Here is a 27,473-nt window from a genome sequence, read left to right on the forward strand (position 1 = left end):
AGCCAAAGGCACAAGCCCCATATAGACAATCCTTGTTCAGGTGGTACAAAATAAACATGGGTTATATTCAGTTTAAAAGGCACTATATCTGGAACAGTCTTTCAGTACAACTACAAGTGTGAAACATAACATTGTAGCCAGAAAGAAATTTAAAATGTTTCTTTATCTCCCTTTTCATTCTATTTTCTGAGAAATAAATCATGAATGACTTTGGTTCACCTTTCTTAGCCTGGAGACCTGGAGTCCAGCCTTTTTGCTTTTAGGCTTTAGGCTTTAGTCTGCTCCCAATGGTTGCTACCCCACCCAGGGATCGGAGCAAATGTAACAAGGCTGGACACCTGGCTAACCTTTTTTGTATCTACTTCCTCATTCCAACTACATAAAAGGCCTGTTGTAAATTCATTTCTTTTTTTTGCTGGGACTTAATTTCACAGTAGGGGTGGAAAATATTTTTTTTTTTAGTGTCCCAAGTTTGTAGTTGACACAATACAGTGGTAGTAGTACATTGGAAAAGCATATTTGAAGTGTCATGAACTTGTAGCAGCTCCAGAAGATGATTCAGCCTTTATGGAAATGTAAGACAGCAGCACCGGTATATGGTATTAATATTCTTACTTCAATAAGGGGCTGCATCGCAAATCCATAAAGCAGAGTAAAGCAAGTGTATGACATGTAGAAAAATACAACTATTTTCTACAGAGTTTTATGGGTAGACTATTTCATATTTCCATCAAATCCAGCTTTCTGTTGCAAAACTAGCAGGGAAAAATAACAAACATATTTTGCATTATTCAAATTTCCCCGTCTTAACGTTTTGGAGTAAAGCTTTCTAACCACACGATTTACCTATTTTATATGGCCAAATAATTGTTAAACTTATCATTATTGGAACTAGAAAACTGTGAGTATGAACAAGAGTAAACTGTGCAGATAGAAATAATCTTCCGATCAAGCCAGGATGGTTGGAGTAGGCAACCCATGCCAAGCTGTCAGTGTTTGTGTTTGAGATAGTTCAACATGACCCTGGTGATGTCCAGCTCGTCCAGTCTGTGCAGCCGTTTGTGTCCGACCTGTGACCTCACGGTCAGTCTGCACAGGTCCTGCAGACTCCGGGCTTTATCTGCAGAGTCAGGGTATGATAAAAACAGACATCAATCAGAAAGTTCCTAACACCGTATTTCAATTAATGAAGTGAACTTTCCTTATGAAAATGTCCTTCAGTTACACATAAATGTACAACAGACAATCCTACTGATAATTTGATGTGTGAGCACAAGCATACTTACATGTAACATCTCTTAGAAACTGCACACACTGTGTATCCTCATCAGCCACACTCCTGGCCACCTCCAGGGGAGTTTCCTCGCTCTGGTTCTTGGCATTACAGTCTGCTCCGTACTCCCAGAGTCTTGTAGCTAAAACTACATTGTTTTGCATAGCTGCCAAATGCAATGGTGTCTGTCCCGTTTTGGGGCCTCCGTAGTTACACTTGGCTCCATTCTGCAGTAGTATTCTCAAAAGTTTGTGGTCATTGTTCGCCACTGCATATCTGATTGGCAGCCCCATCTCGAGGTCCACATTTGCACCCCATTCAACTAACATCTTTATACATGAATATCTCCTGAACTTTATTGCCATGAGGAGTGGGGTGAAGCCAAAGTCCGTCACAGGGTCTATTATCGCTCCTGACTCAAGCAGAAGGCGCATAAACTGGAGGGCGCACTCTTCTTTTCCACAAGCGGCCACGATATGTAGGGGAGTCAGTCCATCCCGTCCCCTCGCGTTAACAACACGTTCAGAATCGTCATACTGCAGGATGACCTGAGCAATGCGAGTCAGGACATACTTGGCTGCAAAGTGCAGAGGCGTGTAACCACCAGTGTAGTCCTTAACATAGGCACATGCTTTTGGAAGAAAGAGAAAAATACATAAGTCACTTGTCATTTCTAGAAAGAGTCTAGGAAGAGAACTGATCATGAAAATTGAATTGTACTAGATTTACGACTGCAACATAGAATATCAGACATTGTATGTGACAAACTATTTGAAAGAACAAACATTTCACTGGCACCACTTTCCTCCCACTCTAGATCTGATATCATTCTCTTTCCTATTTAATAGTTCATTGTAAAACTTTTAAAGTCAGTATTACCATCTATTCACCTGTAGAAAGAGCAAAATTCTGAAGGCTGTTTCACCCTGACGTGACATTGGTACTGTCAGTCATGCTGTAGTGCTAAAACTGGAAGGTGTCATTATAATGTTAATATGTGTGGCCATCACTATTGACCATGTTGTTATACTAGACATGAAAAGTTATAGGTCTGACTTTTAATGAGAAGTGCCAACATTATTTATGGCATAGACATGACATAAAAGTCTCACCGCCATGTTCTAACAGCAGTCTGACACATCGGAGCTGGCTGTTCACCACGGCTCCGTGCAGGAGCGAGAACCCGTACACGCAGCGCTGGTTCACGCTCAGCCCCTTCTGTAACAACGACTTCACCGGCGCAAGCTTCCCGCCACGCACGGCCTCCTGAAGTTTCAGGGCATCTTGGGAACATGTGGCGTGCTTGCCACTCTTCCTCGGCCTCAGCTTAGGCATGGCTGCCTCACTATCTGAAAACAGATCCTAAGGCTACAGAAATTGGGATAAAGTTAATTATTGTCTTATATGTGCCAATAATAATACCAAAATTGGCAAATAACGACTGAAACAAAAAAAAAATTGCTATGCAAAACATTTCAACAGTCATTTGTGGGAGTTGTGTTAAATTATTCAAGGTCAAATCATGATACACCCAAAACATTCAGTTGATTTTGCATGACAACTAAATTCAAATACTACCATGGTTGGTAAATTTGCAAGGAAGCTGGCACTACCCATATACAAAAAATAATTTGTTTTATTGTTGGCACAGTATGCTCTCATATGTGCTGAGAACCAAGTCTTTCTGCTGACATACTATACAATAGCAACGTTTCAGATCCGGGGTGGCGCAGTGACAGTGACAATAGACATGCATAGTACGTAATTTGGAACAAAAGTGTTCACAACCTGTACCTCTTAAAATGGTATAAATCGACGAGAAGACATGCATTTCAGAGAAATAATTCTATCCCGAGGTCGTACAGAAGACTTTCATGGGCCACTGCCTGTCTAAACAAGCATTTTAAGTTTGTATTTCTGTCAGATCTTAGTAGAAGTTTTAGTCACATTTTACTTAGTCGTGGTGCGTTTTCAGGCCACCCAAAGCACCCACCAGTATCGTGCTCCGTTTTCTCAAAATAACTAGCAAACTACGACCAAGCAGATTTCTAGCATTAGGGTGGGTCTTAACTAACCCAACAGGTCGTTTCAGTCGACTTGTTAATGTGAGAAAAATTGAAACGAGCTCAAAAGACGGGGCAAACAACTTTACCTCGTCAGGACGCCGCCATATTTCTGCGCATGGTACTATGGGAAAAGTCGATTTAATTTGGACGATACCAACCGCGAGCTCCAACCGCATTAGGGGGATTTCATTGGGGACTTTCACTTTTGTACAAATGACGCCCCTCATTGTGGAAAACGAATTCAGCAAACAGTGCTTTTAATGAGGGAAGAAATATCACTGAGATTAGCTTAATGTTCTTAACTCATTTTACCTAAGTGAAGTGAATTAACAAAGTTCGATATTGGTAGTGGAAATTGCATTGACTGTTTAATTTTGTCTGCAAGTAACACACCTTCCATAAATTATGTAATCTGAGTACAGCAAGAGTGAATCGTTCCCAATATTGACAAATACTGGCGTCAGTGGAGATAAAAAAACGAAACACACCATGTTTCTCTTACACTCTTATACTTTCCCTTATAGAGGATGCTATATTTGTAATACAGTCTGGGATACATTCCTACATCACATGACATCCAACTTTATGCTTTTACATTTTTTTAATGTTCTCAAAGGTAATCAGCAAAAATTGCATTTTCCTGATTGAAGCAAAGAAGTATAGATGGGCTACACATACTTGTATTCCCTTGTTTTTCTAACATTCTATGGTTGAAGTTATACAACAGGTAAAGATGAAGACACTATTAAACATTTGACTAATATAGCATCTTGTACAGGATTTCGACTTGGACTGTATTTTCATGTTGAGCTTCCAGTTCAGCATTATTTCTCAAATTACAAAACAATTTATTAACATCGGTGTGGCCTTGACTCAAGTGTTTCATTATGCTGGTCTCTTCAAAAATACATTTATCCATAGTTGGTATAATAATGGATTCTTTTTTATCATCTCTTACTTACAATTATATACAAATAAACAGTGATTCATAAATCTAGGGAAAGATTTTGCTGCTATGAAAAAATCAGTTATTCATTGATACAATGATTGTTGTTTAGTCAGAAAAAACCCCAAGAGCTCTGAGAGTAATGCTGGTAATGTGCTGGTCACATTCGTCATCTTATAGGACTACCATAGCAACTTGAGGGTATTCTAATTTGTGGTACAAAATTCAGCTGTCTTGTGACAGAAGATATTATAAGAAACATGTTGTATGGCAGTGTAACTGGGTCTGATGTTTGTGTCAGTCTTCAAACTTGTGCCTGAGAAAGTCGACCATGACCGTGGACAGCGGCAGTTGGTGGATTTTATCCAGGCGTGTGTGACCTATGGCTCTTCGAATCGTCAGACGGCAGAGGTTCTGTAGACTTCTGCAGCTCCCTGGGAGTTGGAAAAAAATCAGTAAGACATTTACTAAAGCTCATTTTGACAACAAGGCTGTCAGCATAGCACATCCTTGCCTACCAGGTACGGCCCTGTATTACCCGAGTAATGATGCAACAATCTGTCCTTTTGGGTGTTGTAAGCAGCACTGGCCAGCATGAAGATACTACCCGGTACATGTCTGGGTATTATCCCCAGGAAACACCACACCAATTTAATTCATTGGTTCACGGATTTTTAAAGTGAAAATATAGCAAGTGAACATCATAAATGCAAAGGGTAGAGAGGAAAACTTGAATATGACCATGTCAAAGTGCACCAAGGAATACACCTGGTCCTCGGGCTTTGTTTTCATGATGTTTTTCCAGTTAAGCATATTTTTTTATTTTTTGAAAATCCGTGAACCAACAAATCAAATTGGTGTGGCCTAAGGGGGAGTATTTGATAGGCTGACAGCTGGCCACTGCTAATGCCTATAGAAGGAGGAACTATATCCTGATAACCTGACTCACTGCGTCCTCCATGCTTCAAACTGTGGATAGGGTGGGCCTAAAAGGTGAGGCATTCACATACAGGAAATTTAACTGTTTTTGTTTTACATTTCCTGGTAAAAATATGTCTTTGATTTTGTGTGTAATAATACTAGATTTATAGTATTCAAAGGATACAAAAGTTTTAAATGCAGTAATATTAGTATATTACTACATTGGATTATTCAAATCTTGCTTTCTCATAATGCTTATGATTAACAACTTGTGATTCAAAGAAGATCCTTGGTCAGCATCATTCACTGACCCAGACTGATTGAATCACACCAGTATCCATTACAACTGTACTTACTTGATGCCTCTTGAAGAAAATCTAACAACGGCCTGCTCCTGTCCTCTACCATTTTTGCTGTAGCTATGGGTGTCTGTCCATCATAGTTCCTCTTATACATGTTCCCTCCAAATTCATACAGCAGCCTTGCAAAATTCAAGTCATTTTTCAGAGCTGCTAGATGTAGGGGCGTCTCCCCATCCTCCGGCCGTCCTAGGTTGGGTTCGGCCCCCCTCTGGAGGAGTGTCCTGCCCAATGGGAGGTAACCTTTAATTACAGAGTATCTAAGAGGGAAACCTGATTGGATGTTGATGTCTGCTCCTGCATCAAGTAAGAGATTGACGCAAGAGAATCTATTTCTGATCAAGGCCAACTGAAGCGGCGTGGTTCCTTTGTCACTTAGAGCGTCCACTTTAGCCCTGTAGTCCACCAGCACGCGGATGAAGTCATCCCGACCATAATGAGCGGCCACGTGCATGGGGGTCCAGCCGTCGTTGCTGCAGGCGTTGATCACCGCGTCGGAATGCTGGCAGTCAAGAATCAGTCTGGCAATGCGAGTTCTCCCATGCATGGCTGCATAGTGCAGGGAAGTGAAGCCACCAATGGAATCCTGTACAGCTGCCAACGCTGTAAATTCAGAATAATTCATTATTTCAAAGTTATCAACAAGGCACTGAAACTTTTACCATTTTCTTCTTTTAGTAGATGAAAATTGTCATCACTAGCTAGTATTATGTCCCTCGGCCACGTTAATCAGCCTCATTACTCACTTTGGGTACCTGCCTATGGCACTGGCTGCAAATACATTTTGTAACGTTACACCAGATAAACAATAAATAATAATAATAATACTTATAAAGAGTTTGAACAATTAAATCAATTAAAAGGTAAAATTTGAGGACTGGTTGCATGGGAAGAATAAACTTTTGGGTGGCTTTATAACAAACAGAAAATCTCTACTAATCTTACCAACTTTTCATTCTACGAGTACGAGAGTTTATTGGCCCACATTTGCAATTGCAAGATAATTAGTGCCACACCTTCTCCATGATGCACGGTTACAGCTGCCCATTTTAAGTAGTTTTGAAATACCTCCATGTTCCAGGAGAACCCTGACACATCTCTCCCTCCCTCTAGACGCCGCCAGATGAAGGAGGGACCACCCACTGGAGTCCAACTCGTTCACGTCTCCGTCAGACGTCCAGGCACGTAGTTCACTGATGTCGCCATTCGCCACAGCCATTCGTAGTCTCAAGTCGGCCTCCGACAGTTGCCGCCTTCTCCTGCGCACTCGGGACGTCCGTCTGGCCCGAGGCATGATAGGAACCCCTTTCTATATTTTATCCATAAAAGTAACTCAAGTAGAGGCTTGCTGGTTTGTGTATGGCACTAATATTGCGTTTTGTCGTCGACGATAGTCACTCAACATGTTCATTGCCCGCCATGATGATGACTCTCGTTAAGTGGTGCCTGACGTTTTGACGCAAATCGCAAGGAGGCTCTCGTTCACCGTGCTGGTGCCAAATGTATTCAGTTCAGTTCAGTTCATCCTCATATGAGGTAGTCATTAACGATGTCCGATCATGCATCTCTATCTAGCATAGCGGCTAGTATACATACAAAGGGATTCCAACCAATGGCATAACACATACCACTGAAAGATATCAAAGTGTATTTGTTTCAATACCAGTGTGCCTTTAATAGGTGCGAGGCCAAGAGTCAATAAAATGTGTTGACTGCTAGGGCTTGCACATGATTGTCCATTAAGGCAGACACAGACATCTGTTCGTACACTCATTGATTCGTGCATGAAGGTTTCCAGATTCTCTGTCAAGATGGAGAATGTAGAGTTCTTGAGAACTATCCTGTCAACAGCAGAGATAGCCGAGTAATCCGTGAACAAGGTCTCCAGTCGTAGAAATTCCTCTCTAATAAAGAGAGGAGCCATGAATTAATGGACTCCGACTGCACCGAGAAGCCAATCTCATAGAAATACTTGCCGATATAGATTATAATCAAAAAGCAACAGCACAAAAATCTACTATAGTAGAGCGTGTAAAAGGGCGAAGATACAACCCCTCCAAATCTATTAGTATTACCTGGTTCGCTACATATGATGTCAGTCCCTCGAACAGTGGTGACGACGACGTAAACAAGAACCTGTCGCTAGTGTAAAGTTAGAACACTAGTTGTGACGTTCCCCGTTCTAGATCTGGAACATCTTTTGCAAGTCAGTGACATTGACGATCATTGACTTGTGCACATGCTCTGTTTGCTGATGCGTGGGTGGCCAGCAGCACAGGGATAGGTGTGTTTGTTTGATTGTGTGTGTATGGCGTTCAGCACCAGGGACAGGTGGTGCTGAGCGCCGCCAACCAACAGTCAGTCACCTATCCTTGTGCTGTACTTGTCCCACCATCCACACATCAGCAAACGTACCTGTCTCTGGTGCTGAACAGTATCTACATGAGGTGTTCAATACAAAAATATTTGATCATTTAAGTGATGAATACGTGACAACACAGAGTACGTACTAAAGTCTTAAATGCAACTGCTACTCTTCTATATTTAGATATCAACCGAATGGTGGCAATGTTATCATAACACGCGTACGTGGAATGCCACTATATTGTTCCAGAACGCAGAACGTCACAACTAGTGCTCTACACTAGCGACAGGTTCTTGTTTACGTCGTCGTCACCACTGTTTGAGTGACTAACATTCGAACCAGCTGAAAATTTGACGTGGTCGTTTCCGCCCTTTTTACTCGCTTCTACAGCATGATATCTTACCAATATGGCCAACTCATGTGGCAGGGATAGGGAGAGAACTCGCCGTCGCGCGAGAGTGACTCTTCCCCGTGAGGATCTCTCAGGAAGGCCTACGCGGCTGATGCTGGGTGACCATGGCCGGTGTGCTTCTTTTCGGAGTAGCTTTGGTGGGTATAAATACTCTTTTGCCAGTCTATTATTATTACATTGTCTGGGCCTCATGTACGTTACTTGGTCTTGTGTACTAATGTTTGACGCCTCAAGTTCATTTTAAAGTGCCCACCGATATAGAATTTAGAATTTAGGTGATAAGTTGTCTTCATGTTCTGTGCCTGTGTGCATTGTAGGTTGTGGGGTTAATGACTCGATCCGTGCAAAACCAGGCTGACGTTCACGTCCGTCTGGGGGAAAGTTGTTCAAAAGTTTGCTGTCAGGTGGCCAGTATGTCTGCGATGGATGTGCCAAGCCTTGAAGGTGGGGAAAACCGCAAAGCAGATCAGGTGGACGAGACTACCGCTGGCGACAAGGACAAGGTATGATAACATTTATGCCTGTCTGTCTGGGCCAAATTTAAGTTACTTAGTTCCTTGGACTATGGTATCGATTCCAGTTGTCCCCGAGTTATTTCTTGACTATGATACTTGAGTTTGCGTGTGCCTGTTACTCTCAAAATTGATCAATCGGCGCTAGCAGTTAGAAATAACACCCATTTTAACATTTCCATCTCGCAAAGACACACAAATAAGTGACTAGGGTTTATAGTGTTTTCATATATCTGAGCGCATTGTAGGTGGTGGGGTAAGCCACTTTCCAACCACGAGATGCATATGGGGACGATGGTTTCAATGACTCTGTCCTTACACCTGACAAATACAACGTGCCCGTGGGGATCCATGGAGCAGACGTGCCTGATGACGATGGGAAATGGTACAGCGAACAGCAGTTGGCTGGGGATGGGAAGCACTTCAACAAGAAGAAAAACTTCCTATCCCAACACGGTAGGCCGGAAACAACAGCTCGGTGTCCGAGTACAGTCCCTCCACTGGCCCGTATGCACTAGATCTCTACCTCAAGAAAGCAACTGACAGCCTTGTTCATGATGACACAGTCACCTTGAACTCTACTGTTGACTTTATGACTTTTGAGAACTCTGGGAATGCCATCTTGACGGATAATCTGAGAAGTCAAGATAAGACACACTCCGTGCGCGGACCGGTCTAGAATAGCGACAAGGTTTTGCTGCTCGTGGTCAGCACCGTGGTGGCCATCACAGCCCTTCATCAGTGTGGGGCACACTGAACTTAACGTCGACTGTACTGTACTAGATCAGTTGAGTAGAGTCATTACCTTTGGGAACCTTCGACTACTACATTCTGGTATGCTTACAGTTTTCCTGGATTTTGTTTTTCCATTCTAACACAGGACGACGGTTCCTTCCAGTCTTTATTGTATTCAACTTCATAGTTGGCCAAATGTGACATTTTTGGTATGGTATTCAGTGTAATCACTAAACCCGCTTTTGTAAAAATATCCTCGGCGTGCATAGGAATTCCTGTAACTCTGCATGTAGAGCAGAACTTGGAGTCTGCCAAACAGGCATAGATATAGCAATCCGCATAGTTAAGTATTGGCTATACAGTCAAACCTGTCTATAGCGGCCACTCAAGGGACTGGTCAAAATTGGCCACTATAGAGAGGTGGCCACTATAGAGAATATGCTAATTAATTGACCACAAGCAATAAGTTACACATGGTTTTAGTACCCACTGATCTTTATTCACATGACACAGTACTGTACATGTACTGCAATGATTTTTACACTATATGTATATGAGAAACCAAAAGCTATAAAAAGTTTTAAATGTTCTACAGTTGATATTGTCTGAAGAGACTGGTATCGTCATATTTCTTTGATCTTTCGTCTTGTATCCTTTGATACTTCGCCGTCTGTGTGTTCCCGCTCGCGTTCACACGCCAGATTCGCCCATTATGCTAATGTGGTACTCACAAGAAAAGTCTCGTCATTTTAGACTTATCTCTTAATAAATGTAAGAATAAATCCACCATAGTCTGAAGTTCATATCATTTTGTCTTTGTAACAATTTATTTAGAAAGTTTTTGTGATGTAAATTAACCTAAGCGATAGTGTATTAGAACGTAACTTTAACACAATTTACCTCCGTAATATTGGTGTCGTCTATTGACCTTATATGACCTCGTTTGTCAGCGGGTATGGGTAGCGCCAGTTTACGAAGTTTTGTTTTGAAAATAAGTCAAAGAGGTTTCAAATCCGGCGTAGGGTGACGATACGGCCGCTGTATATGGCTGAAACATAGATCAGCTGTCCGCGTGGCCGTAATCGGCAGTGTTTTTTTACCTGCGGGACCGGAAATCGTGTGGCCGTGGCCGCGTTGGACAGGTGGCCGCTAAGCCTATTTCTTAATCATTACGAATCCAAGGGACCGACAAAAAGTGGCCACTATGGGCAGGTGGCCGGTATGCAAAGGTGGCCGCTAATACAGGTTTGACTGTACTTGGTTGGAATGTTAAGATGGAGGTCCTGTGTATGAGGAGAGCCACACCTTGGCTTGTTGAGCATGTAAAAACACACATCACAATGTGAGTAGACAAAACTAATCAATCTGTTCTTCTAATACTGGTGGTTTACTGGTGCTTTACCAGTCACACCATGCAGTTCCTTATGTAACACAATGACTCCAAATCCAATCACATTCACAACCAACAATGATTGCTAAAAGAGTATCTCAACTTTATTAAAATCCAAAAAACATTTTCATCAACATCTTTCATACAATGTACACCATTGGAAGCAACTAATTGAACATAGTCTAATGTTTAATGGCACATTAGATGAAAAAAAATCAAGAAATAAAACAAAGACAAGAATAGATTTTACATTGCAAACAGCAGTTAAGACACAGACAATGTGGCAATGATGAAAAACCCTTGTATTGAGTTATAGGGGTCTTGAAACCACTATTAGTTAGATACTACATGTGCATAAAAAATTAAGTCAAACAGACATAAAACTAGTATGATTCTTTACCATCAAATTAAAAGTTGTCCATTCTGCAGAAAATAAAAAAGGTCCCAAATTTTCCATCTAGCTGTGTAGCTTTGTATTTACAGTGGTATAAATTTTGATCCATCTAAAACATCATAGTACATGAACCTGCAATACTAGTACGTACTAGTACATACATGTACTCAACAAACTTGATACAGAAGCACTAAGTGGTGTTAGAAGCCAGAGAAGACACTCTCCTACATCAGGTTGAAGTCATAACCCTGGAATGCTTTCCGGAAAATTTTTGCAGTCTCTGTTTCCTCCTCTTTGTTGGATTTACAGTTTCTCCAATCTGCCCGGCCAGGCATGTCCAGTAGAGGGGAGCTAGCCATGACCTCCCGACCAAACTGCAGGGGAAAGAACTTCCTTATCCTATGGAGGAACTTGCCACCAGAGTGAAGTTCAAGGTAGAAGTAGGGTGCGCCTGATGGGACAACCTGCTTGAGGTCGGTGTGTCTGGGGAGTTCGGCCAGCTCTAGGTTCTTCATCTGACTCTGTTCCTGAAACACTTCTCCTACATCCTCAGACAGGTGGGAGGGCACCGGAACAACCTAAAATGAGGATGATATACATGTACATGTAAAGATCTTGAACGTTTCAAAATGTGATAACTCTTCAAGTTACTATCAAAATCTACTTTCATCTAGCTGTACATTTTGGTGGATATAATTGTCTATAGTCTACCATACCTATCTACAGCACACAGTCTCAAGAAAATTTCCATACACGTATGTCAATCTTTCCTTGTAGATTTCAGTTATCAAGTGTACCATAGTTGTTCTTTCATACATGAAACCAAAATCTCACCTGGATCTGTAGATGTTGTGTCTTGTAGTTCCTCTCAAAGAACACACAATCCTTTCCTTGGGAGTGGAACATTTTACGTAGAGCAGACTTGTACTTCTCGATCTCTTCATGGACCTCAGCTGTGACTTCTACCATAGACTGGTAGTGACCAATGGGGAGTATGAGCACATGGTCAGGCACCAGTCCCCCCTTGGCCAGTGCTAGGTAGGTGTGATCACCCACACTGACCACTAGGTGCTTCTCCACCTCAGGACTTGCCAGGCAGAACCAGCAAGGACCTGTGGGCTTTGGGGGTGGACGGGACTTCTTCTCCCCACCAGGTCCTCTGTCTCCTTGGTGGCCTCGCTTCCTGCCATGTCCATGTGCTCCACCCGACAAGTCATAGCGGTACTGCAACCCAGTATCCTGTTCATCCTCTGCAGACTGATCTTGAATGCCCTGTTCTGACTTATACGGACACTCTGTCACATCGTGAGGTTGCTTGACCAGTTCAGACTGGTCCATGCTAGTCAATGGGGTCAAGTTAAATGCATACAGGTACTTCTTCTTCTCTGGGTTACCAACCTTGGCTAGAGCCAGGAAGCGTGTGACATGTTTATCACTCTCCGCTAGCACCCTGTGGTTCCTGTAGGGAAGTCTCTCATAGAACACACCCTCAAGTCCACTGAAGTGGTAACGGGGCCGGAGGATTTTGGCCAGTTCAGCAACACTGACCAAGCCCTGTGGAGCGGCGCCACCATCCACGCTGTTCCCAAAGTTTGTGACTCCTCTTGGCCATGCGGAAGTCAATAGGATGTCCACTCCCTTGAAGTTTCTGCAAACATAGCAAGACAACACAGCAAAAGCACTTGTTAACCACTCTTCAACATAGATTCAATGTCATAACATTTGAGAAAAAGAAATTGGTTATTCAATACTGCTGTCTTTTTGCCAGAAACCTGATATTTTTCAAAGTCCCAAAAGCACTAATTAATCACAGGAAACATTGTCCAGTTCATTAAATACCCCAAAACTTTTGCTCCATGGTATCGAAATAAATATAGGTGCTGTAATAATCCAGAATGATTAAAAAAATGAAACAATTTTTACACCTACTTGTTTATGAGGGATTCACAAAGAGCTGTAACATCAGTCTTGGAAAAACAACAGCCTTCCTCCCCATCTTCCACTCCACTTAGGTAGACTACCTGCAGTCCAGAGGCACCTGTGAACACTCCCTTTCTGCCTGATAGTAAAAAGAGATACACACATAAGTATTTAAGTACCGCAGAACTATCGGGATCTACCGGGCACCAGTGGAGTTTTGAGTTTGAGTTTATTTAGCCCCATAATTAGCCTCATTCTTCCTGTGGTCTACACATTCATATTTACACAGTACATTCATATTTCACAATACAATTCAGGAAACGCTCTTTCTACCTGATACTACAAAAGTATATATCGCAGATCTATTGGGCACCTGGGGAGACTTCTTTTCTAATTGACAGTAAAATGAGACATGTATATACGAGGAGGGACCTGGTTAGATTCATCTTACAATAAGTTAATGACAGGAAATTGTGGGCATTACTGGGACAGTTGTGGATGTATTGTGAAAAAAACATACTTTCAGAAGACTTTGCATTAAACATGCTCGATGCTTACAGATCAGCATTCTGGGAACTTTATAGGGAACTTCCTGTGTTGGTATCTTCTAAATGAAGGCCAACATAAGGTACATTTACATCTTAATCCCCCTTGTGGTACCTAAGTATGTGATGTTTTCACAGAGTTCACCCCCATCCTCATCCCCATAGAACTCCAGATGTTCTGGCTTGTTGGCTCCCAGTATGTATGTGGCAATGGGCGCCCTCTGTGTCCCCTCCAGGTACTGCTGCCACTCTGTGCGAGCTCCGGCTGTGATCCCAAAGAAGTCTCCCGCGCACAGCAGCATGTCAAAGTCGCCGCTCTTCTTCTGGATGGAGGAGACTCGCTTGAACAGCTGACTGAACCTATGGCAACATTGAAGGTGCATTCATAACTTAATGGATATGCAATTGGGACTTGGCAATTCACTGCCAACATATGATCAACCAATCAGATGGCAATAGTGTGTGTGTGTACTACGAGTCTGTGTGTGTGTGTGTGTGTGTGTATGTGCACCTGTGTGTGTCAGTATGTGTGCATGCACGCATGTGAGTGTGTGTGTCAGTGTGTGCAGTACTTTATAATGATCCCCCAAAGGTATAAATACTGGCTACAGGAAAATATAGCAACTAACCAAGGACATCATATCTCCATATAATCTCCTTGAATTAAGTTGAATATCAAAGCAGTTATACACTATTTCTGGTTTACCTGAATACCTGCAAACAATACGTACATTTTTATTTGTTACCTGCCTAGTGTCAACATTGCATTGTAACTTTTGGAATTCCAATAAAGTGAAGTCAAGGAGGTTACAGCTTTGCAGCTCCTGCCTAAAAGGAAATGTAAACTGGGGTAGGCTCCTTTCCAGACTGTCAGAAGAAATCTTGAGCATATCATTCTATCTTAACAGAATCAATATGTTGCATTCACTACCATGTGAACGGTTCAACCATAGTATACTAGTACATGTACTTTATTAGTTCATTTTGAAAGTTCAACTTGACTGACCTGCCTGTTCGCCCCCCTCCCCCATACCATTGAAAGCTACCCACCTGCCTTCTACGTCACCACACGCCAAGATTCTTAACTGTTTGCTGGACATCGTGTTTGCGGATGACCAGAAAAATATGAGTCAAAAATCTCTTCAGACAACGACGACACGGTAAGTTATGGAAACCTCACAAACTAACAAACAAAATTTTCTTTGGGGCCGCCATATTGAGTATCCCACTATGCCTTGCGCCCTGGATGACACTTTCCTACCCCGTTTCTACTGTTTGGGCAAAATATGTTACAGAACTTGAACTTAACGATAATGAATGTGACAAGAACCTGATTAATTTGTAATTTCGATACTTTTGTGACAAAATTTAGCATCGATAGCTGAAAACGTGGGCGCAACCCCCTGCACTCTCCTGTAGGAAACCCCTCCTGGGCAGACCGTGACGTCACTAGCCGCCATTTTGAAGCCGGGAGGATCGTTTGGTTCTGTTTTGATCTGCACAGGCCACAGATTTGATCACTTTCGTGGGCTGAACTACACCAAGATGGCCACAGACACAGCCCGTCCTCCCTCCATGGAGCCAGGGGAGGCTAAAGAGGTACATGATATACTGAATGAAGCTGTGAAGTTATGTAAAATTACAGCGCCAAACTGTGCAGTGCCTTTGCAGTGCAGTTTAGCTTAACAGTCTGTAGCAGTTCAACGTGTGTTTGCTTCATATACTAGTAGTTATACAGATAATTTGTTTGCAAGACAGGTTTCCAGACCGTATCAGTACGCATGGTTCCATGTTCACAAAACGACTGTATCTGCATTCTGTCAAAGTCTGCTTACTTGTGTGTCCCTGTATCCTGTCGTGCACCAAAAAAGTATGTATGTCAATATCTTTGTCAATTTTTTTCCCGCCCGTTCTGAGTGTTGTCACAGAATTTTAATCTGTGTATGAGGTGATGGAACATCCAAGTTTTTGTTTCCTTTTCCAGTAGAAGCCATTGCAGTATTGACAATTTCTACCAGATTACATGATCTCTGGTAAATAGGTTCACCTGTCAAAATCATTTTCTTTTTATTTTGCAGGTATTAATAGTAATTTTTTATCCCAAACTTGACAAATTAAATGTCAATGAGTTAGACATGCAGTCATGACATGACTTCACAGTGTCTTATCTTTTTTTAATATGTTTTCTGCACCCCATGTTTGTAAATGGAATATGTAAATGACACATAATTTGCTGTCAACATCAAAATGTTTATTTTGGCAAATTCTTAATTTTTTCAGCAGAGTTTGTTACCATGATTATGTTGCATCAATCTGAATCATGTGACATGATGAATATATGAGTTCATAAAGTGATTATAGGGAATGTGTTTTTATTCAGTTTTACATCTCCTTTATTCAGTTGACTCCTGAACAAGCTGAAGAGGCGAAACTCAAGGCTAAGTACCCTGCCCTAGGACACCAACAGAGGCCTGGTGGCTCAGACTTTCTTCGCAAGAGGCTACAAAAAGGGGTACTATTGACTTGCTTTGTACTGTCATGTAAATATTGATTGCCAACAATAACACATGATGTGTGAGAATTGGGAGTGCCATTTTTTTCTTTTTCGTGGGCCTCAAGCTTGCAAAAGAAATGAGAGGCCTGTATATATATATATATACAGTCAAACCTGTATTAGGGACCACCTCTACAGAGGGGCCACCTGTCCATAGTGGCCACTTTTTGTCGGTCCCTTCTGTATTTTATCTACAAGTTACCACCTCTATACAGAGGCCACCTGTCTATAGTGGCCAAATTTGTCCGGTCCCTTGAGTGGCCGCTACAGACAGGTTTGACTGTATATATATATATTTTAGATATGACGAGGAAGGCATGTAGTATGATGTTCATATAAGTTAGCAGTCCTTTTATGCATCGCCATCAATTGACAAGGAATGAATTTTTTTTTTTTTTGTAGCCAAAATACTTTGACTCTGGAGACTACAACATGGCATTGGCCAAGACAAAGAAGGTGCCAATCAGAGGGAATGGAGCCAGGCTTCAGCAGCCCAATCCCAAGGAGGTGACCGGAGACACAATCCCCACACCAGACAATGTGCCAGCCCGCAAGCCCTCCCTTCAAACCAGCAAGCTAGTGTCTGACCAACCCCAGATCACCAAGCCAGAGGCAGTTGTGGGGCTGAAGAAGGGGGATGGGGATGCTGGGGAAGAGAAGAAAGATGAGGAGAAACCCGAAGGACTGTCAACAGAAAATCAAGAAAACCAGGAGCAGCATTCATGACTGGACATTCATGCATCTCTATGTAACAGATATAGTTGTACAGAGAAAGCAAGCACACGCCCTCTTCCTCCTGACCAGGTCTTTGACCAGTCTTCTCATTTTTCCTCCTTGATTCATGTTATATTCTGCCCCTTTGTCATTGCTATGACGTTGTAGTGATATACATATATATTATTGTTACACTTAAAGCTACCTGCTCAATCTATATATGCTAGATCGTACAATTTTTTGGAGAAAGCATAGAGACAGAAAGCCAAGGTCTAGCTCCTATTTTAAGTTTTGTGGTGGTGTTGCTTGAGCATGGGCCAAAGTTATCGAGATAAACAAATCTATGCATCCCTGTTTCCTGGATTGTTGTGAATGCCTTTGCATTCATAACATGTCTATGTGCTAACAGGGGTGACCTGGCACTTAATTGAATATAGTGCTAGGGATTTACTCTGATTCGGAGATTGTCTTATAAATATAATGAAATGCCCTGACAGCCTTGAATTTTCAAGTAAAAGATGGCATGCGACAAGAAAATAATAAGGACATATTGGAGATGGACAAGTGGAGATAGTTATAGGGAAAAAAACTAACAGAGATCCTGTAAAAGATAGCGTAGTACGCCAGATTTGCCATCACTATGGATATGAATATCATTTCAAGTCAGAGCAGTTGATAAAACTGTTACAGACTTCATTCTATGTCAGCAAAACTGAGACCAGGGATGCTGAAGAAGACAGGAGGGAAAAGCAGATAGCAATGTACCTCATCAAATGCTTTGCTGTTTTGTTTTGTAGATATTGCAGAAGTTGTAATATTTGCTTTTGAAGATGGTGGTCATTTTGATGCTTTATGTATATTCTGTTGTTTCCTGTGATAGCTGTCACCGAATTTGGTCCGTTCTGCAATAGTAGCTGCAAACAAATGCTTTGTCACTTTTCCAGTGCTTCGTCACATGAATTGTTATTGTAGCAAATCAACCAATATTAGAGTGTTTGCTAGTCTTGACGCTTGTCCATTTAATTAGGGTTCATGCAGTGAAGAGATGTAAATAAGTGAGATACATTGATGTATGCAGCAAGGCCAGCAAAGGAGTACCTGGTAGCTTAAACTGCAAATTAATTACATATGGCATACATTTAAATTTGTGAACTCTAAGCATTTTGCACCAGGCCTGTAATAGTACATTGCTACAACAAAAGCAAACTAACTGATATAAGTGTCAGTGTTACCCCAAAAAGATATAAAGATTTTGTCATGCTAGTATTTTTGTGTGTTTTGTTTTGAAGGGGGCTTACCGTACTTGTATATCGATTAGAAAGGCAATGTGGGGTTCTGGAAGAACAGCTGATTTAGTTTAAATTTACATTATGAAATCAGTGGTTAAATCAATTCTAATTCTGATGAATGTGCTTTGGTACCTTACTTTAATATATGTATGTACATCTCATTGACCCTGTCTTGGTCTTGCCTTGTGTGTATTTTTGCTGAGGTTGGCTTTAAAATTATTATTTTTGTAATGTAAATATAGTGTAGAATCAGAACACCAGCCACGGTGAGGTCCAGACTTGATTTGTTACTACTGACATTCAGATTATTTCATAAAGGCCAAGGAACGTTTTTGCATACCATAGTGATATGCCTGATACATGGTGGCAACGATCTTAAAAGGGAGAATTGTTCATGCCACATTTAATGTCTATAGGAATGTCATTATGCTAAGCACTGATATCTATTTGATATATCACTGATGTCTTACAAAGCAGATTCAACCATGTCAATTGTCACTAGCAGACATTGTGTTTGTGTAAGTAATTTTCACTACTAATAGTGGTATCTAACACTGAGGTCCCATTCTGGTGTGCCATCTGTCCTACAGGTGTCAGCCTTTGTCACCTGGCAACCTCCCAAACATGTCCAGGTGTTGTTCTGATTGGTTGACAGCTGGTCAGTGCTGGAAAAGTATGAATTGCACTCAGATTTACCAGGACTGCAGCTGGCTATGGCTGGACCTGGTAGGCATGGCTGGTAACTTGGTGCTAGATATGTTTGAAAACATAGCCTGATTTAATCGCGCTTCTTAGGCCCGTTCTACTTTGCCGCGCGGGGCGGAGGCTACAAGCTCCGGATAGCGGAGTTTGCGTTACACAGACTAGTGAAAACACTGCCAATAAATAACACGTGAATCTGGGGGAAGGATAGATTGGGCAAGTGAGTTGCTCTATTAGCAGCCAAAACGTAGGCCAATTGAACTCTACCACGCACACTCAATGTCAGCCCTTGATAACCCCTGCAATGTGAAATCCAGGCTGCTTCGCCATCAAGGGAACCATGTTTTTACATTTATAAACCAGCCTTCATATATACTGCTTAATGGGCCAAGTGATCAAGATAAGAGAGGTGGCCATTATCTGGAGATAACTCAGCAGGTCTTATGTTGGTTGAGAAGCAGTTGTAATTTGAAACACCCAGCTCATGTATAAATGTCCAAAGTCATGTATATGTATCTGAGAATCCACTTGGTTCCAAATGGTGGCTTTTAACAGTTTGGACCATGTGGACTTATAAAAACTTCCAGAAATGGCCTGGTTTGTTACAAAGATTACAAATAAATAAAAATAATAATTATGAGGTAGTGAAGAAAAAGGTGAGTATGCAATGGGAAGGTACACCTGGCCTGCCAAATTGCAACAACAACAGCAAAATGATTTAGTCAGATAGATGTACATTTAGGCTTTAATGATAACAGATTATCAAAGATAAAAATAGTACTTGGAGATGTCCATTTGAACTGTACTGGACTTACACAGCCAACGGATACAATAAAGGCTTATTTGTTGTCAACACTAGATGAAGGAATTTCTTTGGTGGCTCCATTTCGTTGCGTGTAGTTCGGGACAGTACTGCATCCTTGGAACTGGTGATGGTGTAATCCTGGATGCTGATCAATAATCAGGTTGTAGCATATCTTTAATAAGGAAATCGGATGATTGAACCAGTTTCAGTGTCAAACAACATATAAGACATTCGAGTGGCAAATTCTTGCAAATTTATTATCTACATCTGCTTGGCAATATATAACGTTTAGTAGTCAGAGGGTTGACCTACAATTCGACCCCATCGTGGGTTGATGACCTGTAGTAACCTTAAGCATCACGTGAAAGAAAAAATGGCGGCATCCAGGCAGGCAAGGAGATTGTACACCTGTTTGTCAAGGTTTTCCTGTGCCTTGTTCGTCTTTGCATCACTAGCTGTTGGAAAGGAGTCCTTCAGTAGACAGGTATGTGGACTGTGACAAAGTTGTGATGTGTTTCGGCGTATAGCCATCACTGTCATATTCAATACGTCCTCTCAGAACGAGGTGCTTTGGTTTTGGGGAGGGTAGGCGACTGACTTAAACTTCTTGTTTTGCTTACCGTTTTTGATCAGTGAAAGATGCTGTAAAACACCAGTAGATCATACAAAGGTGTCAGTATCGTTGGTTTTTGGCAAGAACATTCTTCGCATACTAGTATTCCATACCTTTAGTGACGTTATGTTTTCTATATTAAACTTCAATCAAATCAAGGAGGTTTTTTTTTAACCTCCTTGATCAAATGATGATGTTTCCTTGCTTCAAAATAATATGATGCCCCCGGTTTATTGTCATGTCCATAAATGCTGCCAACTGAGCCTTAGAAATTTGATAGGTTGAACAATCAAGAGTTTCCCTACAATTTTCAAACCAGCTATTACCTTGTATTGAAGCATCATGCTATTTTTCTATAACTTGCTTTTATGACAATGGACGCAGAGTCACTCCTACTCTCCATAGGTGTGTTGAGTTTAAAATGATTTGTTCTCATGCTACATCCATATGTTTACCCCTGTACTAGGTGTCCATGCACTATAACCCAGGATGCAACATCACTGAGTGCCAGTCCTCCCCATCCAATGACAACGACACGCACAACAACCTTGTCCACATTCTCGCAAGGGGCAGCAGAGACTCGATTCATTACGTATGGAGTACGATAGGAGCGCCCACCGTACTTATGGTCCACACCACATCTAAGGAGTCCGAGCTTAAAGTTGACTGGGAAAAACTGTTAACAACAAACGGAGATAATAGTGGAGCAATAACATTTGAACCCAGCAATGAAGTAGACTTCTCCATGGCTGTGATGTTTAACAAGGTATGTACTAGTAGAATACAGATTTATTGCTAACACTTTTCATTAGATGATTTCAGTTCCACTAAAACTGCTTATGCTGAACGGATGGGGAGGGAGGAGGGAACATTAACTTAAGACATTTACTTTCATTTTCAAACACATGGTAACCTGGGTACCATCCTATTTCCAATGGGGCTCCTCGAACTCTATGCCCTGTAAATAGGATAGTACTCAGGCTAAACAAGTGTCAGATACACCTTCACTCAAATGCCTTACATTGGTTACACTTATCTTTTTCAAAACCATTTTTGGGAACCAGTAACATTAATTTTCCTAACCAACTACCACAGCTTGTAATGATAATTGGCATGTTAAAACCTAGTACCAATATCAGTACATGGCCAGCTATAAGTTGCATCAGAGCCATGTACATGTTGAGATACACAGTTTAACTTAAGAGCAGGGATTCAGAGTAGTTTCTTTATCAATGAGTGCCTTTGGAAGGGAAGAGATTATAATTGTAGAGAAGTATATGGACCAGTATATGGTTGTTTGTGATTGGGCATAGGTTGGTATGGCTTTGCAATCATTACTTTGCACAATTTAGTGCTAGATTTCAATTTGTATGTTCAGAAATTCTTTCATTTTTGTCAGCGTTGCTGGAAAACTCATCAATACTCTTAATAACCTACACATTATTATCCTGAATTTCTTGCATAGATTTGGGAATATGAAGACCTTCATGACAAATCAGAGCTCCCAGAAGATGACACAGAAATGTTCGAACCATACGACCTGAGTCAGATGAGGTGGGGTGACTTTAACCTCACCATGAACACTACAGGCCTCACAGGCAACTTTACAGGAGCAACAACACAGTCAGACATGGAGTCCCTGTTCCAGAATGGCAGCATTTCATTCAGGGTGAGATTTACTTTCAATCTTTACGTGAGTAAGTATGCAGACATAGAGACCATGGATGTGTCAATGAAGACAAATCATGAATTTGCGCACGACCAGAAATGTGAGCTGTTGTTTTGCAGTATGCAAATAGCTACTCTTTGCTTCACCTCACTGGAGGAAGACTAATTTCCATTTTTTACAGATTCATGCCTTCAAGACAGATGACCGATCAGCAGACCTTCCCCACCTTCAGTACACATCAAACCAGACGCAGTTTGACTTCACCATAGACTCTGTGGAACCTCGCGGCAACATGTCACGCTACGCCATGGAACTGATGCTCCTTACAGAGGACAAGCATCTTGACTTGAAAAAAATGAAGTCAATAGATGATGAATACACTCCTGGTGTGTTTGAGGTGAGTACTCAGTTCCGTCTATGCACAGGATGAAAAAATAAATGGTACCATAATTAACCTGTCATACACATAGTAAATCTAAAGAACAAGCAGAATTCCAATTATCTTAAATAGGTGTCAAAAATTGTATACACATATGTACATGTATAAAAACATGTATGTAGTCAAACATGTACTAATGTCACCTCTGCATAAGGACCACCTGGCCATTGTGAACACTTTGTTGTAGATAATTGTTATTGAATACTTACCTGGCATTCAGTGTGTGGTGGATTGACCAGGCTCTCTTCTGGGTAGATAAAGCTCACAGAAGCATAGAAACAATCTTTTGCACCTGGGAGGAGTTTTACATGGTACAAGTGCCACGCTGACATCATAGGAGTTTACTTGGTCTAATTGTCTGCTAGTAATTTCAAGCATAGAAAAGTACATATCAAAACCTGAAGTTCTGCAATGCCTAGGAGACCTGCCAGGTTTGCAAACAGTTACCAACATATGTAACAAGAGATCCATTCACGACTTCTTGAGTGACTCTTTTGACACACACATAATAGTATAAGCGTTTGAAAATGAGGTATGGTATCTATAATGTAATTTGGATGTTTTTTTTTATTTCTTCATCTTCAGTTGTTTGAACTGACCATGACACACAGTGACCAGACTGACAGCTATGTACAGTGGAAGCCTGTCTGTTACACAAAAAGCACCAGGTCCATGGCAGTTGCCACACCCACAAAAACCTACAAGCTCAAGGTTGGTGTATGACAGTTAAAGCTGAAGGGGCCGCATGAAGATAGAAAAAATAAGTCAATTGTAATATCAGCTACCTTTAATCCATGAACTTTTGGAACATGTTTAAGAGATCATCATAATTGAATGTGTACAGAATTTTCAAGACAGCTAAATTTTGTCTGTAGCATTCTAATGCTATCCATCTCATCTGTATATGCAAGCAGAATAATCTTATATAAAGAATATTAACAACATTGCATTTGTGTACTCATTGGCATCGGGTCAAAATTTTCAAAGCCCAAAACTATACTACAGGTAATGTAGTAAAAAAAATGGTGTGTTCATTTTTAGGACCTTGACACCACGAGCATACCAGCTGACACGATTGCAAGAGCATACTTCACCAACTTGGACAGGTTACAGAGAAAAGCATTAAATGTGTCCTTTGGACTAACCGGTGACGGATCCTATGTTGCTTCCAACTTTACAAGTTGGTAAGTACATTACCACAGTTACTGTAGATTTTACTGTCATGTGAATTACTATGCGCTGTTAACGTTTTGTCACACAAAGAGGCAAATTAGTTCCTGCTTTCCCTGTTTAATTATAATAAGCTCACCAAGTCTCTTATACTTCAGTGGGCCCTGCGCTTCCTCCCTAAGGCCAGGAAAAAACGTTGTGTTTTCCGTTTCACTCCTGAAAAAATTAGGGATAGGTAGGGATTATTTTTTTTAGACTTTGACCAAACAAAGTAAAACTAAAATGCATGAGGATTTTTTATATTTTCAATGTCAAACTTTAATTTTGTGCTTAATGGTTACAAATCTGTGGATACATTGTCCTTCATTAGATAGTACAAGCAGTGTTTTTGCTACATTAGGAAGCAGGCTGAATGAATATTCTGATTGGAAACTATGTGACTCCGCTGCCGATCCAAGAAAAAGTCTAGGGTCAGCAATTTTTCTATGGTAGGTCAGTAACAGGAAACACAACATCCCCCCCCCCCCCCATACCTTACATGTTTTATATGTCATTGTGGCTTTCACTGGCTAAAGTTTACGTGTCCTTAAAGATAATTACATTTGGTGTTATGCAGGGTTCAATCCTCTGCCCACTCTTGTTCTTAATTTTTGTAAAAGACTCAGTAATTGTGTCCATATTGTAAAACTCCTAGGAACAGAGACCTCCAAGACTTCTGTGAATTGTTGTACCATCAAACTAGTTTAAGATTTTGGTGATCAACATTTACAACCGCTTTTTTGGCAAAATTAAGTCATTTCACATTTCCTGCAGCTGTGAACAATGCAAAAATAATTCAAACTAGGTCTCATTTTGTTTTGGTCGCAGCCATGAAATTCCCTTCACTTGCCGTAAACAACATGTCTGACAGTTTGTTACCAACTCCTTTTGCAGGACTGCATCTGTGGGATATGGCGAGCCTCCATCTGAAAGGCTGTCCCTCCTGATTATCATTGTGATTTCGACAGGACTGGGTATCCCTGTGGTCATCATCATGTTTGGTGGACTGTTCATTTGCTGCAGGCAGAAGGACGGTGACAAAGGGAAAAAAGAAATCATGGATGAGTATCCTACAGTAAACGGAGGTGAAACAGATGCTATCAATTAGGATCCAACTAGTGCAAATTATTCAGAACATGGACGAGAACGTCCATTTATGCCATTCTGTAAAATTTGAAAAATGATACAGATACTATCAGAAACTAAGGTAATGACAAAGCGGAGTAAGCCTGTGCCAGGAAAAAAAGACAGGACAGTGTTAGATTAGTACATTACCTCATGGTCAAGTCCCCCCTAGGAATACATCAATGACTAAATTATTCTCTCAATGCTGCATTCTTAAGGCTTTGTATTGTGCATGTGATCACAGGAGAGCTGGTCCTTTTTGCAAATTAAATGCAATATTTCCTGAGGTTATACTTTATACTAGTAGGCCATGTGGTATCAATGAAAGAAATGTAGTTAGCTAGACAAGGGATTAAAATGTTAAAGATCTGGTCCCGGACTAAGTACTGGGAAAGGCTTAAAAGTCTACCTGTAAACGTGTAAATCTTTCCTCACTCCATCCAGGTGTAAATGAGTATCTGACTTGGCGTCTTCCTTTACCTTTGCAATTACATTGTACAAATTACTTGTTATGAAATTTAATGGCTTAAGTTTGGAATTCATAACTTCAACCTAATTTATCTACAGGTTGGGATTTAGTATGGAGCTTGGGAAATAATATGTACATGTACTTGTGCTCTCAGTCTCTCATCTTCTTTACCATTGTAGCTATCATGTTGGATTGAATGTACAGTGTGTTGAAGACAATGTCAACATGTACTTATATCTGTATAATTTGGCCTTCGGTGTACAAAATATCCGTTATTGTGGATTTGGGCTATTTGGGCTAGTTGTGAGCAGTAGCTGAATTATGTGCCAAAGGTGAGAAAGGAAATACATGCAAATCATTTACCATATCCTGTTTTTGTTTAAATTTTTTTTTTTTTATTCAAAGGTTACATGGAACATTGAATTCTGCTAGCTGTAGGTCCTACCCGATCTGTAAAAAACAGATAGTAGAGTTGTACATCTACTCTCATGTTAGCAACAAACAAGCGATAAACAAATTGAAATAAATATAACAGCCAGAAAGGAAAGAAAAATCAATGGAAACATAATACATGTAATGTATCTTCTATAATGTCAAAGCAATCCATTATGGCTGTTCATTATGTCAAAGTTAAAAGGAAATTCGGTCCACACAGAGGTATCAATCATACTTGTTTTTACTTCAATACAAATAAAAACAAATACATTCTATAGTTTGTAGTTTCTCTGGGCTGCTATCCCTCTACTATTCCTTACAAGTAGCTTCTTGTTATACACCTGTTAACACACAGGTAGTAATACCGACATGCTCATATCAGGCTCAAGGTTGTACTTTCTAGCACACATTTTATCTCTCTGCTTATTCATTTCCCAGTTTGTCATCTAAGAAGAAATAATGACTTTCTATGAGATAATCACAATAAAAAGACAAAGGGTACTACACACTATTGATAAGTTTCATACAAAATGTTCTTCAAGGACGCTCATGCATGCAGCTTGTAAGAGCCTGTTGAACCCTCTCTCTTTTAATCATGTATGCTGGAACAAATACAAAAAAAACTGGTACAGCTAAACTTAGTAACAAAGAATACATGTACTTATTTTGAAAACTTGGCCACTACGGAAATTTCTTTTAAAGTACATTTGTACAACAATATTCATAATTTGAATATTGGACATATGTAGCACAAAGTTCCACTGACAAATCAATGTATAACATCAAACGGTTTGAGTACAACACTAAACATAAAAATGCACATGAACATTGGCATCTTTAACTACAATGTCTACATAGTTGAATCTTTCTTCCTTTCTTCTGTAGTTGTAATGTCTGGAGCTTCCAGCTGTTTCTGGTTGTGTTGATTGAGGTTCCCATAGATAGCCATAGCCTATAGAACAAAAATTGCCTCAAGGTTAGATGCACTTCTCTAGTCAACCATCTTATCTTGGTTACAGGTACCTCTGTCTTACTATATGTATTATGTGTAGTGTAAGAGATGACAGAGTAGATCATCGTCAATTATTTCTGTATTACAACTTCACAAATCACAATACATCTTGAATAACTAACATTCATCCATTCAAGTTCAGGGCACTTCCATTTTGTGGCATAGTAAAATTAAGAGTTTACAGTATCTTTTGAGCTTGGAGTAACAGTTGAAACAACCATAGTAACAAATGAAAGCTGCCACGTTTGCTGTGTAATGAGGTCAGGGCAAAATTTCAAAATTAACGGTACATACGACAGTTGCACGTTACCTGAGCGACCATACTGCTGACATCCCCAGTATTGGACGGCAGCACCAGCGTATTGCCAGTTTTCGCCAGGTGGCTGAAAGCTTGAACATACTGTTCAGCCACGTTCAGTGATGCCGCTTGGGATCCATACTTCTTTCCGATCACCTCAGATACTACTTGCAAGGACTCTGCCCTGGCCTTGGCTCGCAGGGAAATTGCATTGGCCTCTCCTTGGGGAGGAAAATTATCAAGTCATGTTGTTAGAGACTCCTCCTGGCTTTAATTAGCACTTCACATTCTAAGGTAAGGTG

The 27,473-nt window shown here is 40.8% G+C and overlaps 6 protein-coding genes across 6 annotated transcripts in view; 2 read left to right on the forward strand and 4 right to left on the reverse strand.

Moving 5' to 3' along the window:
* Window positions 1–146: 146 nt before the first annotated feature.
* Window positions 147–3,488, reverse strand: LOC118410418 (ankyrin repeat and SOCS box protein 7-like). Its single transcript, XM_035812134.1, has 4 exons — window positions 3,426–3,488; window positions 2,386–2,641; window positions 1,287–1,904; window positions 147–1,120 (listed from the first exon to the last, which is right to left on the reverse strand). Exons 2-4 carry the CDS (start codon window positions 2,606–2,608, stop codon window positions 990–992), a joined length of 972 nt encoding a protein of 323 aa, XP_035668027.1. The 5' UTR covers window positions 2,609–2,641; window positions 3,426–3,488; the 3' UTR covers window positions 147–989.
* Window positions 3,489–3,685: 197 nt separating this feature from the next.
* LOC118410419 (ankyrin repeat and SOCS box protein 7-like) lies at window positions 3,686–7,211 on the reverse strand. The gene is made up of 3 exons (XM_035812135.1): window positions 6,634–7,211; window positions 5,563–6,168; window positions 3,686–4,719 (listed from the first exon to the last, which is right to left on the reverse strand). Exons 1-3 carry the CDS (start codon window positions 6,857–6,859, stop codon window positions 4,583–4,585), a joined length of 969 nt encoding a protein of 322 aa, XP_035668028.1. The 5' UTR covers window positions 6,860–7,211; the 3' UTR covers window positions 3,686–4,582.
* Window positions 7,212–11,061: 3,850 nt separating this feature from the next.
* On the reverse strand, window positions 11,062–15,060 carry LOC118410448 (CWF19-like protein 1). Its single transcript, XM_035812179.1, has 5 exons — window positions 14,889–15,060; window positions 13,954–14,198; window positions 13,303–13,432; window positions 12,208–13,021; window positions 11,062–11,951 (listed from the first exon to the last, which is right to left on the reverse strand). Exons 1-5 carry the CDS (start codon window positions 14,936–14,938, stop codon window positions 11,598–11,600), a joined length of 1,593 nt encoding a protein of 530 aa, XP_035668072.1. The 5' UTR covers window positions 14,939–15,060; the 3' UTR covers window positions 11,062–11,597.
* A 215-nt stretch (window positions 15,061–15,275) lies between these two features.
* Window positions 15,276–18,556, forward strand: LOC118410451 (cAMP-regulated phosphoprotein 19-like). Its single transcript, XM_035812182.1, has 3 exons — window positions 15,276–15,437; window positions 16,240–16,350; window positions 16,795–18,556. The coding sequence occupies exons 1-3, from the start codon at window positions 15,384–15,386 to the stop codon at window positions 17,116–17,118; spliced, it is 489 nt and encodes a 162-aa protein (XP_035668075.1). The 5' UTR covers window positions 15,276–15,383; the 3' UTR covers window positions 17,119–18,556.
* A 1,650-nt stretch (window positions 18,557–20,206) lies between these two features.
* LOC118410449 (glycosylated lysosomal membrane protein B-like) lies at window positions 20,207–26,480 on the forward strand. Its single transcript, XM_035812180.1, has 7 exons — window positions 20,207–20,386; window positions 20,982–21,281; window positions 21,981–22,184; window positions 22,366–22,581; window positions 23,209–23,334; window positions 23,665–23,807; window positions 24,727–26,480. Exons 1-7 carry the CDS (start codon window positions 20,237–20,239, stop codon window positions 24,938–24,940), a joined length of 1,353 nt encoding a protein of 450 aa, XP_035668073.1. The 5' UTR covers window positions 20,207–20,236; the 3' UTR covers window positions 24,941–26,480.
* The window catches only part of LOC118410450 (stomatin-like protein 2, mitochondrial), a 6,684-nt gene continuing 5,205 nt past the window's right edge, over window positions 25,995–27,473 (reverse strand). Inside the window, exons 10-11 of the mRNA XM_035812181.1 lie at window positions 27,184–27,392; window positions 25,995–26,813 (exon numbers count right to left, since the gene is read on the reverse strand). Coding sequence (XP_035668074.1) covers window positions 26,712–26,813; window positions 27,184–27,392 — 311 coding nt within the window. The 3' untranslated portion in view covers window positions 25,995–26,711. The remainder of the gene's footprint in view (window positions 26,814–27,183; window positions 27,393–27,473) is intronic.

Source organism: Branchiostoma floridae, chromosome 2 (assembly GCF_000003815.2).
Source record: "Branchiostoma floridae strain S238N-H82 chromosome 2, Bfl_VNyyK, whole genome shotgun sequence".
Taxonomy (NCBI): Eukaryota; Metazoa; Chordata; class Leptocardii; order Amphioxiformes; family Branchiostomatidae; genus Branchiostoma; species Branchiostoma floridae.

Coding starts and splice junctions, on each gene's coding strand:
- LOC118410449 (XM_035812180.1), top strand. CDS start 20,237: ATGACCTGTAGTAACCTTAAGCATCACGTGAAAGAAAAAATGGCGGCA. Junction 22,582..23,208: donor ACACTCCTGGTGTGTTTGAG/GTGAGTACTCAG, acceptor CTTCATCTTCAG/TTGTTTGAACTGACCATGAC. Junction 23,808..24,726: donor GCTTCCAACTTTACAAGTTG/GTAAGTACATTA, acceptor CTCCTTTTGCAG/GACTGCATCTGTGGGATATG.
- LOC118410448 (XM_035812179.1), bottom strand. CDS start 14,938: ATGTCCAGCAAACAGTTAAGAATCTTGGCGTGTGGTGACGTAGAAGGC. Junction 13,022..13,302: donor TGTGAATCCCTCATAAACAA/GTAGGTGTAAAA, acceptor CTATGTTTGCAG/AAACTTCAAGGGAGTGGACA. Junction 11,952..12,207: donor CACAACATCTACAGATCCAG/GTGAGATTTTGG, acceptor TCCTCATTTTAG/GTTGTTCCGGTGCCCTCCCA.
- LOC118410451 (XM_035812182.1), top strand. CDS start 15,384: ATGGCCACAGACACAGCCCGTCCTCCCTCCATGGAGCCAGGGGAGGCT. Junction 15,438..16,239: donor AGCCAGGGGAGGCTAAAGAG/GTACATGATATA, acceptor TCCTTTATTCAG/TTGACTCCTGAACAAGCTGA. Junction 16,351..16,794: donor GCAAGAGGCTACAAAAAGGG/GTACTATTGACT, acceptor TTTTTTTTGTAG/CCAAAATACTTTGACTCTGG.
- LOC118410418 (XM_035812134.1), bottom strand. CDS start 2,608: ATGCCTAAGCTGAGGCCGAGGAAGAGTGGCAAGCACGCCACATGTTCC. Junction 1,905..2,385: donor ACTGCTGTTAGAACATGGCG/GTGAGACTTTTA, acceptor TTCTTCCAAAAG/CATGTGCCTATGTTAAGGAC. Junction 1,121..1,286: donor GTTTCTAAGAGATGTTACAT/GTAAGTATGCTT, acceptor CTGACTCTGCAG/ATAAAGCCCGGAGTCTGCAG.
- LOC118410419 (XM_035812135.1), bottom strand. CDS start 6,859: ATGCCTCGGGCCAGACGGACGTCCCGAGTGCGCAGGAGAAGGCGGCAA. Junction 6,169..6,633: donor GGTTCTCCTGGAACATGGAG/GTATTTCAAAAC, acceptor CTGAATTTACAG/CGTTGGCAGCTGTACAGGAT. Junction 4,720..5,562: donor TTTTCTTCAAGAGGCATCAA/GTAAGTACAGTT, acceptor TCCAACTCCCAG/GGAGCTGCAGAAGTCTACAG.